Source organism: Diorhabda sublineata, chromosome 5 (assembly GCF_026230105.1).
Source record: "Diorhabda sublineata isolate icDioSubl1.1 chromosome 5, icDioSubl1.1, whole genome shotgun sequence".
Lineage (NCBI taxonomy): Eukaryota > Metazoa > Arthropoda > Insecta > Coleoptera > Chrysomelidae > Diorhabda > Diorhabda sublineata.
The window spans coordinates 24,332,634-24,348,828 of record NC_079478.1 but is presented as its reverse complement, the minus strand read 5'-3'; the positions used below and the strand labels follow the sequence as shown (position 1 = coordinate 24,348,828).

Genomic DNA, 16,195 nt, shown 5'->3' with positions numbered 1-16,195 from the left:
TTTGGTCACCAATTTTAAAAGAATGTGGGTTGTGGTAACAGGTAGTCAATATCTCATTTAAAGTACTCGGAGACCAATAATTTGATGTTTTTTAGTTGGGTGGGGAAACAGATTTATAGAAAGATATGCTATAATCTTCACATTTTTCCCCGTATTAAGAAAGAACATATTTCATTAGAAACCAACAATTAATGGTAGAGTAGTGATTATGATCAGAATTTTTTTCCGTCACTTCAAGAAGAATAGTAAATATAGTTACAAAGTAAATTTTAGTGTTTTGGGAAAGGGTTAACAGAAAAGGTAAAAAATTAGAACCATAGAATTTCAGGATAATTTACCTTATGTTTACATCAAATATATTTCTCATGAAATTAGGGAGTTACTTCCTTTTGTGTTCGGATTTTAACTCCTTGACCAGTAATTTATAAAACAGTTTTCATTAATCTAAACATTTCTCAGAAACGAATAAAATATGTCATAAGCCGGTACACCCCATTTGAAAAATATGAAGTCGTACCTATCATTGGAATGGGTTTGAAGGTAAAGATCGCATTTTCACATCTATGAATGATAATTTATAAATCAAATTCCGTCTGTTCCAGGATTTATCATAAATATATACAGTAACCAAAATGATGAATTTATTCTATTTGGCTTTAAGTACAATGTATATTAAGTTCAGTCCATTTTTTTCATATTTACACCGTAAATTATTTAGCTTGTTATACTGGTTATATGCTTGTTAATGAGAAAATTATTAAAGTTTTTGAGCTGACTATTGCGCGATAAACTGTTGTGAAAAGGCCTATTCCTCGTCACTCGGCCAAACGCCTTTTTTACATGAGCCAACTTCATAAGATTAATTGGGAATAGTTTTGATTTTTTCTTATACATTATTAATTTATAGTAGAAACACTCTGATTGAAGTGGATTATATTAAGTTGATTGATCAAAAACGCATTTTAATATGAATAATTAATTTGTATGTACATCAATTCGTACAAGTTACAAATTTTTTACATTACTTTTGCCAACAGCGAACTACACTCGTATTAACAGCCGGTCATTAGTTTGTAATTTCAAAGCACGTTATTAATAAATGGACGACAAATATATCTTTTCAGTTTTGAATAGAATCCAGCTATGACTATAATAGTATTGCATACTAGTTTAAATTTAAATTAGAATGTTAGGTGAAGATAGTAAATAAAATCTAAACGGAATTGCTTAGTTAATAGCTCGATTTTACGGAAACCATTTTTCTTTCTTCGTTCGATGACATATCTAGGAAACTGGCACATTACTACTTAAACTACATGCTTCTATGAGTAGTTATTAAAACATAATTATATATGTTTTTTCAATATTTTTTGAATGACGAATGAGACAAAATCAAGTGCATACAAACGCCTCAAGAAGAACTTTGAAGATGCAAAGCTAACACACACTCCAACGTATATCAAATTGACGATTGTGCTATTCGGGCATATTTCATTCTTTTTCTATTATGTGAGTACTGCATAATGTCTTAGCTAATACATTGAATTTAAAATATGAACAAAGCGTTCAAACAACAGAAAATAGAAGAAGGAATTAAATTCGGCTTTTCGGAAACTATGATACGATTATCTTGATCATGATCTATGACCTATGTGATAGGAAACTAATCCAAATCACGTTCACTGTTACCCGGGAATAAAGTTATATCATAGAACCCTTTTGAACATTGTATATAAGTGAAATCAATCAACTGATAAGTTTTTTGTTTATTTATGTGTTTTTTTGAATTTGAAAACTACTGATTCCCCTTATACAGTTATTGGGATTAATTCTGATAAATATTGGCAACTGATACATGCGGCTGTTATTCTTTTTTGAGTTTAAACCAAAGAGTAGCTTACTGGTATTAAACTTTATCCATGTGAGTGGGCAAAATGCCAATAACTGCTCAATATTAATCATTAAACACCTATAATTTATTATTATACTTTATATTATAGAGATACATGAACACAGAAAAGCTATAGAAATATTATGGTAAAATAGACGCCGAATCTAAAGTAATAAAAAATAATAGTTTAGGAGGGTTGAGTTTTATAACTGAAATTTTAATCGAAAAACGAACGCGGCCTTCGGAAACTGTAATAAAAATTCGTTCTGAGTTGATATCTGCAATCACCTGAGAAATGATCTATTGGACTTAGGATCTCAGTTAAAATTTAGTTGAAATCAATTTCGCCCCGTCTTTTATACAATGCAAATTTGAGACAGAAGACCAGCAGATTATAATAATGTTGAAACAATTCAGATATGAAATCTTACAAAGAAATTGTTTTTGTTGCTACTGCATTAAGAATTTGTCTTATGTCAACAGATAGTCAACATCCTGTTTAATGTGCTCAAAGTTCAACAATTTGATATTATTTAGTTTAGTTTTTGCTTGACCTTACTCTATACAAAAAAAATCAGTAACCATTTGTGTAGAAAGACCAGGGCTGTTGTCATGTTGATCTTGCAATATTCTGTCAAATATTTCTAGAAAATTCAAAATTTCATAAATTGTAGGTATTTATGCTGATTGAACGTTCGTTTTATAGAAAAAAGGTCCAATGTTGCCTAGCTCATATAACGCTACAAACTTCTAAAATTAACTTTTATGAAATATAAATTTTCTTATTCTTTTCTCTGCATTCAACAGCATTAGAAACTAATAATAGTAGACTAGTGATTCAAACCTACATTTTAAAGATAAGTTTTAATTAAATTATGATTAAAGAATATTTTAGCCCTCGAATTGACAAAAAAATATTCCGAGCTTCTCCACCTAATGAGATGTCCAGTAATTCCTTATGTTGAGAAATGTAGGACATAGGATTATCTGCATAGGCATACAATTAGAAGCATTTTCAGGACAATTTGCCTTCTTTTTCCATTGAATGCTTGTTCATTATGGAGCTAAACTGAAATTGATTGTTTCTTGGAGAACGTTTAATAATCTACATCAGTAAAAACTAGTTATGTGCAATATCTATAAATTAGAATATAGAACTTAATGAAGACGATTGGTAATACAGCTTATACTTAGACTACAAAATCCACTTTTCCTATTCAATTTTTTTTTTATAAACAGTTTCTATCTCAACGGAATTATCAATCAACATAACTGTCGGTACTGATTATATTCCATTCCAAGCTTTTAGCTACAAGTAAGTACATACTCAGTATCCAGAAAAGTTGAATATTTGGGTTAAAATAAATGACTATAGCATTGAAGGTCCATTTTTGATCGAGTTATGTATTCGGAATTACCAGATGAAAATTTTTATCAAATGTTAACAGACATAATATTAAATATTAACTTATACCTTGCAGACTCGAGGAACAACTAATATTGAAAAAATCCACTCATTTTGCGGTTAACCAGTTCATAAATGAAAGAGTTCTTTGAGATCGGGTTAGACCGAGATTTCTTGAATGTCTTCTCTGATATCCGAATACACCCACTTAAATTAATTTTTATCACGATATTTGAGATGTAAAATATACGTCAACTGCATTAGAATAGCAGGATTCTATATGAAGATGAATGGAATATGTGGAAAAAAAATAAATTGTGAATAACAAAACCTGAATTCATCTACCGCCAAAGAGTGCACGGATACAAGAACACACATTTTTTAATACACCTAGGTATTCAATAATAATCAAATACAAATTAATGGTTGGCTTTAGGATTAGCAAATGCAAGTGCACTTTTCAAATTTTCGGTATACCTGCATACTTGTGCAGGTTCACCTTCGAAGTCATGAAAAAGTATTTGCTTTATTTAACGAAACATATTTTGAAAGACCTCCAATTGCTAGAAGCAGAGTAAAACGAATTTTTGCAAAATTCAATGGATCGGAAAACGTGATGGATGTTTCATAATCTAAAATGTTACTCAGTCGTTTTTCATGAAAGAAAAATTTCGCCAATATAAAGTTCAACAAGCTATATCATAAAAATTAAAAAAAAACTTCCTATTTAAAAAACACACAGTGTGTCTACTTAAGTTGGAACCATATGGAAAACTTTTTTATTAGTGGTTTTATGAAAAAAAGTTATTCTTGATAAAAAATACTGCATGGTCCAAAAATTTAAATGCAATCATCAGATTTTAATTTTTTTAAAGCAGTATACGAGGATTGTCAAAAAATTTGAATTTTGTGGAAGAGTAAATTATCTTTATTTTTTACAATGCAAAAAGTGTTACAAAGTAAAGTTGTTTTTAATTAAAAGTTATATTCAAATGTGCAATTACAGCCATTTGTTATGAAAACTCAGGTTTTGTGATTATTTACTAATCATTCCGTATTAATTATACTGGCGGGATAAAATTCAATGCAATCTATGATACCCTGACATGAAGTATGTGACAGTGAATGACCCAGTGAATTATTGTTTATAAAATTACAATGAAAATGGCAAATTTACTAAATCGTGAAGAAAAAATAGAACTTGTGTTAATTGTTTTTTTTTTCGACATTCCTTAAATGTCGCAAAATATGACAATTATTAGAAAAACAAGTAAGTGTTTTTTTGCACGACCTTCCGTTAAGAAAGTATGACAGTTTGGTTTCAACAAGACGGTGCTTCCATCCATAGTACATTAAACGTTGAAGTACTCCTTGAAAACATGTTTAATGGGAAGGTGATTCACAGGTATTCAGATATTTTTTGGCCTCCTAAGTCTGCTGATTTGACTCCCCTTGACTTTTTATGGGGTTACTTAAACAGTAGTAAACTTCACTTCATAACATTTTTCTGAATTGTGAAAAATAAAGAAACTTTACTCTTGCACAAAATTGAAATTTTTTTACAAACCTCGTATACTGCTTTAAAAAATTGATATCTGATGGTTACATTTTAACTTTTGGACCATGCTGAACTTTTTATCAGGAATAACTTTTTTTCCTAAAACGACTAATAAAAAATTTTCCATATGGATCCAACTAAGTATGACATAATAATTTGCTTTTTTTACTTATGTCATCAAATGATTGATGTCTTGTTACATTTTTTCAAAATTACATATGATTAATTTTAAAACAGAGAGACCTAAAATCAAGAACATTTATTATCATAAATATATGTACAAACTCGGCTGTTTTGACAGAAAACATCGACGCTATGCGTGAACTCATATTGCAAGATAAATTCTAAATGGTACATCAACATTTGTTTGCCACAAGAGTTCGAAAAAATCATGGAATCAATCGCAGAAGAATCATTCTCCACCACGACAAATCGAGCTCTCACACACATTAGTTCAAACAAAAACCTGTTTGAACAATTATCGGATTGATGGATCACCCGCCGTACAGTCCAGTCCTTGCTTGGCATCTAATGATTTCTTCGTATTCCTTCATATTAAAAATAAATTGCACCTGAAGAAGCGGTTAATGCGCTTCTACAATTGGTTCAAGCGCATGCAAAAGTATATTTATCTGAAAGGAAAATATTTAAAAAAAACAATGAAGTCATATATAATTATAAATATTTGTTTCTGTTTGTCTATCTCAAAACTTGAGTAGCAACCCTCGTATTGTAATGATACGATTTTGTGTTAATCAAATAATGTATCATAATACTTTAATATTTCCGTTGAATCAGAAGTAATAATGCAATACCACACGTTATATTCATAGAATTACACTTGTTAAATGTGATAACCTTGAACAAATTTATTGGTCTTATCCTGCATTAAACAAACAGTCAGGATTTTTGAAAGTTTTTATTTAAAAAATAAATTACATCAATTTCATAATTTCAAAGAAAATAATTAAATAGGAGTTTATTTGGAAGACATTTTGTTCAATATATATAAAAATACAAATATATGAATATTAGATTTAAGATTGTTGAAATTTAGTTTTTAAAATATATATGAAGTTGATGTAAAACATTTTTCCGTATTGTTATTATTATTTAAGAGATGTTTAAATTACTTTTTGTTTCGCATTAACTTCAGCATGCATTATTGGGTGTTTCTGGAGATTTTTTGTATAAATCACGCATATTAGATGTTGCTTTGAACTATAGACAGTTGTTTCACAAGTAACGCTTTATCAATTCCAATTTTCAATAGCAAGTCATTTTTATGGATAAAAATAATGTTTAATCATCAATTGCTTGCTGTGAGAGGTAACAACAATAGAATTTATAATATCATAAACTTGAGTAATTATGATTTTCATATTATATTCATGTTTGAATGAATGGAGATTTGATGTGATTTTTCTAGTTAGTTTTCAATATAGATATATATTTATATATTAGTAAGATTAAAAGTAGTGGTTGGACTAAAGGTTATTAAATCATAGCTACCCACAAATACCTAGGAGATCATATATAACTAAACGAAACTTTATTATCTTCCTTTTTCATTCCTTGCACATCCAGATGTTATACTTCCATTGTTAAACAAAACGAACAACAAACCGTCGAATATCCTTTACCTTGAAAGTATATGAACTGTTTGGGGAATTTCATTTTATGGGAATTTTTGAAAATAGCTTCAAAGGCAAGAGAATATCGCTTCACTTGGAGCTGTAATTTGTGAGATGCTTATCAAAAGGTTAACTGTTATCTTTGTATGAAAAATAGTTTCAGACCTGAAGTGTATCAGCGTTCGTATTTATAATCATTTATCAACTTCTTATCCTTACGGAGTGCTATCACTCAGCCGCGCTATCAAATTGGAAATAGTTCTTGTTTGTTTATTTGAATGGAGAAACAAAATATTACCGTGAATTTTCAAATGAAACAATTGAGATAGGTAATAGTACAAACAAATATGACAGAATTAAAACCATTTCTAAGGTGTAGAAAAATTTTTTTGTAACTTGCTTCTAATTTTTCTAAAACTAATTGCGCAGCATTTGTGAGAAAACGATGCAAAGTTATTATCAAGTTATCAATAACTGATTATTAGCTAGTTCGACAAAATATTATCCAACATAACATTTATAGGTTAATTGAAATTCCCAAATACTGCTTTGGGGCCGTTCATAAAATACTTCACGCTAAAATCAGTTTTTTCTGACCCCCTCCCCCCATTGTCACGCTATGTCACGCTTTCTGTGATCCCCCGCTATAAATATCGTGACAAACTAACTAACCTCCCCCCTTTAGTACACTTTAGTACACAAATTTTGAAAATTTAAATATTCATTCAGTTTTTATAATAAAATATAATAAATATCTTTCATAACAAATAAATAAATGATATTTTTATTAATCAGAAGTCCAAGGATTCTGTGAACGCACCTTCCACTTTATAATCATCTATCCATTCTGCATTTTCCGTGCCATCTTTTTCATCTCCTAATACGCATAATAGTTCTCGAGCTCGTCCAGCTGCGATGCGAGTTGGTTGTATGCGTCAAACTACTTCATATTTTCTTTTTCGTTTTGGATGTAAATTTTTTAAATGCTGTAGTAGAGTTTTATTAGATGTGTGATATAGACTACATTCTTCGCATGCTCTGCTTGATAATTTATCGTGAATTGACGGACAAAACCAATCGTAAGGAATTTGTTGAAAATCTTCAGCTTCACGCTGAAGTTTCACTGCAAGGCGAGCAAATAAATTAAGATATTTACCATCTGCAGAATTCACTTGAGATACCTTTAATCCGTTTTAAGTTTGTTGTAATTTAATTGGTGGAGGCAAAAATCCGTTTGAAAGTAAACTTCTCAAACTACCTCTAGTTTGGCCGCAGCAGTCTTTGTCTGAGCATTTCAAAATTTGTAATAAGTATTGTGATTCACGAACATGTTTACAGTACCAATCATTAATTAATATTTGTGCATCATCACTATTATCTTCCTTTGGTGCAATATACTCTGCATCTACATCATAACCATCGACTTTTAATGACTTCCAAACACTAGCTAAAGTTGTCCCTGCATATTTAAAGTTTTTTTTCTCCAAATCTTTATCTACAGTTTTACCGTAAGAATCTAAATGCGACCCATAATGCTCGTAAGGCAAAATCAAGCCAGCAAGCTCATGACTTAATGGAGCCATTCTCCTTTCCACACGATTGTAAACAAACCTGCCTGGTGCATTTGTAACAACAAATAAAGCATCTAAATTAAAATCACGAAAATGGTGGATAGCATAGAATATTACTTTTTCATAGCGAGGATTTTCGTCAGGACCCCCATCAGCAGAAATGATCACTACAGGGTTTGGCGATGCAATGTTGTTGTAGGCCAAACTTTTAAATGACTCCAGTTCACAAATTTTTTTGAAATCATCAGAATGTGTCTTGGCTGTCGAACTATAATGTTTGCCATTTCGAATAGCTATAAATGTTGGTCCTGAATAAGTTACTTTTGAAGGATTTCCAAAACCATTCGGTTCAATAACAGTACCCGCGTATACAGATGGTATCAATTTATGTCCAGCAGCCACTACCCAGTCATGGTCTGGAAGAGAAAACCTATATTGCATATGCATCAATAATGGTGCTTGTTTTGAAAAAAAAATACTTCATTAGGTCCAAGAAAAGAAGCAAGACTCTCTAAATATCTAATTGAAGCTGTAGCAAACTCAGTGTCAATATGTTTTCTCTTCAAGTCATTTTGAGCACGAATTAATTTCACTGGAAAAACCTAAAGTTTTTAATTGTTCGTGTAACTGATCTAAATTTTTACAGCTTCTTACTGTCTCAGTTCTACGTCTTTCGTCAGCAGAGCTATCAAAGATAGCAATTTTTATGATCGTTTGCAATAAAGCTGGTTGATCCTCTTCTAAGCTCGGCCGACCTGGATTGCTTCCTATTTTTAATTTTTCTGCTACATCCGGATGCTCAAGACAAACATCCTCAAGCTTCCTTTTTACTATTGCACGCGATTTCGATGATATTTGTTGAGCTAATTGTTTACGCTTGAGAGATTTTTTTTTCAGTTTCTATTTTGTCTTTTAGTTTTTTTATTTCTTTATCAAGTCCAGCTGTAGACACTCCAGAATCTCTTTGCAAAAGTAATGAATTTAAACTTGATTCCATAACTGAAATTTTTTTTGCTCTCATCTTAGTCGGGTGTAGTTGAACTGCACATTTGTTCTTGACAAGGCAAGATATTTTCAGTAGAGACTGGTTTTTGTGATGGAAGATCTTCTTTACTCGTTGACGCTTTAGGCCCATCTTTGACTGTATTTTGTGGCTAGAAAAACAAAAAATTGATTATAAATATGGATTAATAAAATTGATTCAATAAAATAGAGGCTTATACAGGCTAGTTTACAGTATATATCTACATATATAGAAATTATTCAGGATAATGAAATAATATATACCGCGAATAATATTGATATAACCCCGATAACAGTAAATATATAAACTAGGTACAAAAAAAAGTTTTTGACTTACCTTAAGACTTGTAAATTTTTTACTTTGTTTTGAGTTATCTTTTGATTTAAAGATTCAATGATATTTTGAATATTCACTTCAAATTGCTTGCCATCACTTTTGTATTCTTGTTTCAGATCATTCCAAATCTTGTTAATATTTTCTTGAACGATCATTGATTTTTTATCCGTGTTAAATAAGTTTTGATAAAGTTAACCTCTTATCGATGTCATTTTTTATATATATATACATATATATATATATATATATATATATATATATATATATATATATATATATATATATATAAATATTTCGACTATTGAATTCAAGAGTTATAAATTTTGGTGAAGTAGTTCACGTAATAAAAAGTATTAAATTGAGAAATATAAAAAAAGCGTCCGAATTAGTTCACCACTAAATGACGAATGAAGAAATTATATAATAATAAAACCATGAGAAACAGTATTGTCATTTGTTACTACGGTGAGAGCACAGAGTGCGTGGAAACGTTACTCTTTTAAGTATCGGAAAAACAAAAAAAACCATTTATTGTGACCGATCACAATGCCCCTAGAGCCAAGTCAAAAGGCTAAACCCGCAGAGCCAGCGCTCATGTCGAAAAATAAACAAAAATAAATATATTAAGTTATAATTTATAGTAATAAAACTGGATACGTTTGAAAGTCGATATATTTACTATAAAATAGAAAATAAATGACTTTTTGTCATGATGAAAATTTAAAAATAAAAACAATCAAAAAAATACTTATTGAAAATATTTTAATGAGCAGCGAACGTCACATTGTCATACAACCGCCGTCCCCCCTTGTCACTATTTGTCACACTCAGCAAGAGACCACCCCCCCCCCCCTTAAGTGCGAACGTATTTTATGAACGGCCCCTTTGCAAACTTTGAACTCAAACTGACTGGATAATTTACTCTTTGAAACACATCATAGAAATACCATCATTTAAAATTATCAACATCTATAAAACATCTTCTTGGCAAAATTCTTTCTTCGAACCAAAAAAAAATACAACATCGAAAATAATTTTTTTGGTGAAAATATCTAACGGGTGACCGCTTGAGCAAATTGATCACTTGTGTCCATTTACAGATAAGATACTGATAGTGGTGAGTCACGTAGATAACCTTTTATAACTGTTAGTTAACATGTAGGAATTATAGGGATTCGTGGCAGCAGCACATTTTCGCCTTGGAATTTTCCATTCAAAATGATGACTTCAATAAGGTTTTTCATTAATTATTTAATGACTAATCGTGTGCCAATACACAGCCGTGGTAAGTTTAATTTGCGAAGCAGAATGATCGGAGATCCAACCTTCAATTGTAAATGGTATGGTGACATGCCTCATGCCTGGCGAATCCAATGAATTTAAAAACTCTATTGGATAATTAACACTTTCGTTGGTATCGCAAACTGCATCGATGAATTTGTATGACACCAAGTCCCCAGGCAACAACTGTTGTATCTTTAAATTTAATCCATTAACGTCCACATTATTTGCTGCAAAAATCGCTCTTTCTGTCAGCCACTTATAGTTTTCCTATATATGATGATGATTGTGCAGAAGTCCGTCTGTAATTTTATGCATCCAGTATTTTCATATACAGCAACTTCCCCATCACCAATATCCAACAGTTGTTTAGAGAAAACTTCGGCGGATGAATGCGGGAGCTCACAACACGTGTTACATGAGATCGCTTAATTAACTGAGAACTAAAAGTGTCTTTATCAGTTGTAAATAAATTGTGAATAAATAATTATTGCACTGAAAAATTCGTTCATTAGCGATTTATGTCTATCGTGAAGGACACAATATAAATTATGAATTTGCTAGTTTTGAGAAGTTTTGACTGAGAAAAACTAAAAAAAATGTCTATTGTTAGAAACTACATAGATGGCCCAAAACTGATTTTAATCACCTTAGTGTAATTTATCCATATCTTTTAGATTTTGAAAGAAATAACCTCACCTAACCTATAAATTTTAACTTTACTTATAACGACCTAGCCTATAAAAATGATTATCATTTACATTCGAACCAATAAATATCACAGAAATTTACGTTGAGAGTAAAATTAACATGATAGTTGCAAAAAAAATTAATACGTATAACAATCACTGCTACGATCGTTTCACAAATAAAACCAAAAAAATGGCTGAAGACTGTATAGTGAGTAAGACAGGAGAACGGCTTCGTTTTCATCTCAACTTCATGACGTTTCTGGATGACAGTGGTAGACATCTGGCGGGGATAACTGATCGATTAATAATTGATTGGTTATCTACCGGCTAAGGCGTAAGATCATATTGAATTGTGAAAAAAATCATAATTAAAGGAAATTATTGAAAATAACAAAAAAAATCGCGATGAAAAAATAGGAGTTAATCGTAGAGGTGTGAAAATTAAGGTTTCTATTTATTTTTTTGCTGTATCTTAAAAAAATTTTAAAAAAATATATTTTGCTAAAGAAAGAAAAGTCGAAACGTCAATTTTATCTATCTCTCAAAAATTATTTAAAAAACTAATTATGAAACAGAAAAGACCTAAAATCAAGAAGATTAAGAAACAAGTGGTTTTTGTGTGTCCATATTAGATGGAAAATTTACACAGCACAATTCACGCAGCCGTTATATGTGGTCAAATTACATGGTACTCTACGATACCACCCCAAACATTCATGAACCACCAATTCTGATCATGCAATTAACACATTGCTTGTAGAACAATAACATAAATGATTGAAATATTATTTAATACTATAAATAATAATTAAAAATCGTGTATTTGCTTTGTGACGCAGCTGCGGTCCAACCATCCAATTTGTAGTTATCAGTATATTGTAGAGATAAGAAGCATGTCATTGCCTCCACTTTTTCTCGATAACTTTTGTGAAAAATTCGCATAATAATGAAGTTATGGATTGATATCTTACTAAAACACACCCTAAAGGAATGTTTTTGATTTTTGGTGTATTTCTACAGTGATTGTAGTCAATTGGGATTGAATCGACCTCTATGGAAAATTAAATGTTTATCAAGATCAGATTTAAATAGAATTTCAACAGTAAATTTCATTATCGGGTATTTCTGATGCTATCAGAAGTATCCTTACGGCGGAATTTTCTAAAAATTGAAATAGAAGAAGATAAGTAGTCTAAGAACTATCTGTGTGCCCAACATTATCCAAATCCCTTCTGCAGTTTTTCCATGATTCAGTAACAAACACCCAAGATATCTATCTGATATCTAATATTACTCTTATCTGTCATTTTCTGATATTACTTTTTGACATTTTTAAAAAACGATTCTAACAAAAATTATATTTCACATTTTGTCGAGTTTATATAACATTTTTTCATTATAACTCTGGTCAGAAGCGAAACGTCAAGATAAAATAAAATCGAAATCAACGTATGAGCTCAAAAAGTTTTAATAAAAAAATTTGAAAAAAAATATAAAGATGGACAAAAGGGTCGATTAACATCACGCTCTTCAGAGGAGTTGTAATTGTGAATAGTAGAAATCCAGAATGATACACGAAACCATCTAGGTACTAAGATATTTGAACTTCGATTCGTGTCATCCAATGTCACAAAAAAGATCAGTGATAATAAATCCAGATCCTGAATTTAGATGCTTAACTATTCAAAAAGTAAAAACTGCATTAAAAGAAAAAAATTATCCGGAAAAAATCATAAACATATATTCAAGAAAAGAATAAACAGATATACTATAATCAATTAAAAAACAAAACAGAAACGAAACATCAGACATAAAACATTTCTCCTTACCATATGTACAAGGACTTTCCCAACAACTGTCAAATTATTTCGATAAAGGACATAATACATTATCCAAATATTTCACTGAACTAAAACCTAACATCAAAAAATAAAAGAAATAATATTATATATCTAGTAACGTACTAATTGTGACACTGTCTACATAGAGAAGACATCTCAGTATTTAGAAAATAGTCTAAAAGGTCATACATACGATAAAAAAATAAAACTGCATTAACGTATCAAAAAAAAACAAATTCAATTATAAAGATTCAAAAATACTTGGAACCGAATCTAATACAGGAAAAAGAGAATTTTTAGAAATTGTTTACATTCATAAGAACGAAAAAGCTATAAACTATAAAATCATTTATAGCTATAGCTATAGCTATATTATACTGCTCATTTATAGTACATAAACGATAAACTTCCTCCAACTGTTCAAACTATTATTTTCTGACGTTGACACATTGACTTTTGGTTCGATATGTATAGTATGTCGTAATGCGCACAAAATTTCTCTACTGATAAACAACCGTTTTCAATCGAATAAATTCGTTCTGAAAAAATTACTAAGCATGTAATTCATAAAAGCACCATGTAATTCAGTGAACTTTCTAATTTTGAAGAAATTACGAGTTATTTATCGATTTGAACGTAGAAGAGAAAGAACTTATATTTAATCAAGTTTATCATCAATACATAATATAGACAATTTGACTAACTAACAAATATGTTTACCATTAAGCGGGTCATGTACATGTGTGAACAATTTATCGTCTTCCACAAGAACAGGGGCTCACTTTATTGAGAAAAAACCGATGTGCACCATGATCGCTTCACTGCTATGCTTTTCCACGTTCAATATAATTTAATGCGTATTGTTAATCACTAAAATTGAGCGGGGATAAATTAACGTCGACAGTTTCACAACTGAAAGGAAAACTATACGAAATATGCCTCTATTCTTGAATGTGTATACTAAAATAATATTTAAAGATATCATTTGTTGCACCTTTTATACGTTTAATTCGAATTTTTTACAATTAATTTTGATGGTAAAAGCGTTTTTGCAACCAAAAATTTTATCAGAAATTTTAAAACTTAAATATTCATGCACACTTTAAGAATGAAAGTTTCCAATTTCACCTGGGAAATACTTTGAATTTCAAAAATAATAGATAATTTTAAAATGTACTTAGCTACGTCACAAGCTTAAAATTTTCCGTTTATATAAGAAAACCCGATAAGAAAAAAGCACAAGAAAACATACGTAAGTACCAAAAATTGAAAAAAAAATACTGTGAATTTAATAAAACAATCGGGAAACGCATATCTAAAACAAAACTTCGAAATGCAAAACGTTTCCCAATATATTGTACAGATGGATTCGCACTTTCCATAACGGTATTGAATAATAGTACTATGTTCAACATTCAAATGATCTTGTTTGGATTGTTTAATAGTTGTTAGCAATAAGAATTTTTTAGAAATTGAGAAGAAAGCATTATAATTCAACTGTTGCAAAATTCAACGAAAAGCTATTAACTGGAACAAATTAAATTGAAAAAAGAATAACTATTTTTTTCACAAATATTCGGATTGATCTAAACCGTCAACTGATAAGCGTCATATGAGTAAACATATTACATTTGTAAACTAGTCCATAAATAATTATTGAATCGATGATACAAACAAATTTGTGTCAGTCAACTTTTCGAATATGTAGATTTGTTACAACGTACTTACGAAACCTTGTAGTAATCAAATCATACCGTGTAAATTCCGATAACAAACCTTATAACGCGCATTTTTATATATCACAGTTACTTAATGTAAGTTTTTACAAAAATCTTGTACATATTATTATTTTAAGTCTTGTTGTGACTGGTGGGTAGATTCATAAGTATTTTTTTTTTAACTAACTCAAGTAATAGATATTAACTTACGTTGGAGGATTAACAATATTAAACAACTCTACGGGTGATGTTGGTACTCTTCTCACAATCATTTTCTTTCCATCCGTAGACCCCATACATACAGATGACCATGACCTCAGCGATGCTGCATCAGATGATTTTGAAACAATTCCTGACTCACTGCTTGGAGGTTTTTGACCCAAATCATTCATTAAATGGTAGTAATTTTTCAAAGATCTAATACTGTTATTTCTTTTGAAATTAGGACTACTTTGATGGGAAGGAATGGAGTTGAAACTGTGATTAGATATATCGGAATGGTGCGTTCTAGAAGCTTTACGCAGAGACCCAGCCGGCGACGGCAATTTACGTTCTAAAGGTTCTTTAATTTCTTTATGTACTGCTTCTACAGGTTCTATATCACAGTCGTTTTCTTCCGTTTCTTCCACAACTGGTATAACTTCTATTTCACTCTTCAACATTCTCTTCATTATCGTATTGTTTGGTTTTATTTCTTTCATTACCAATCCGCAATCCTCCATTTTATTTGCTTTTTGTAGAAGGTTGTTTTCAGGCATTTCTATGTCAAATTTGTTAAGAGTTACGCATTCATATTCTAGGTTTCACTTTTAAATGGCATGATATCACTCGAGTATAGATAAGTTAAGTTATAACCTAATTTTGTATTTTAGAATCGCGCACATCGCTCTCGGCGAAAGGTATAAACAGTCACGGCGTGCTTTTTGAACCGTGGTTGCGGCGAGACTGATTACAATTCAACTGTTCATTATAAAATGCAAGGAATGTCCCACTCTTTTTATACTATTATACTATACTACATATTGTAATATTGTTTAACGTTATCTGCGATTTCAGATTTTGGAATGATTTATTGATGTAAAAGTGTAAAAAAAGTTTAATGGTCGGTTGACATGAGGAGTTTTAAAATTATTAAATTTGTGATATTTATATTAGTAACTGGAAAAGAGAACCAATTTATAGTATATGAAATACCGAACAGGAAAAGCTGACAAAAATTTAAAACCGAAAAGAACAATAAATGG

General features: G+C 30.4%; 1 protein-coding gene across 1 annotated transcript in view; it reads right to left on the bottom strand.

Annotated features, from left to right (window-relative positions):
- LOC130443739 (sodium- and chloride-dependent GABA transporter ine) overlaps positions 1 to 15,932 on the bottom strand; it is a 61,327-nt gene extending 45,395 nt beyond the window's left edge. The window contains exon 1 of the mRNA XM_056778515.1: positions 15,162 to 15,932. Within this exon, the coding sequence (XP_056634493.1) occupies positions 15,162 to 15,709 (548 nt within the window). The 5' untranslated portion in view covers positions 15,710 to 15,932. The remainder of the gene's footprint in view (positions 1 to 15,161) is intronic.
- Between the last annotated feature and the right edge of the window lie 263 nt (positions 15,933 to 16,195).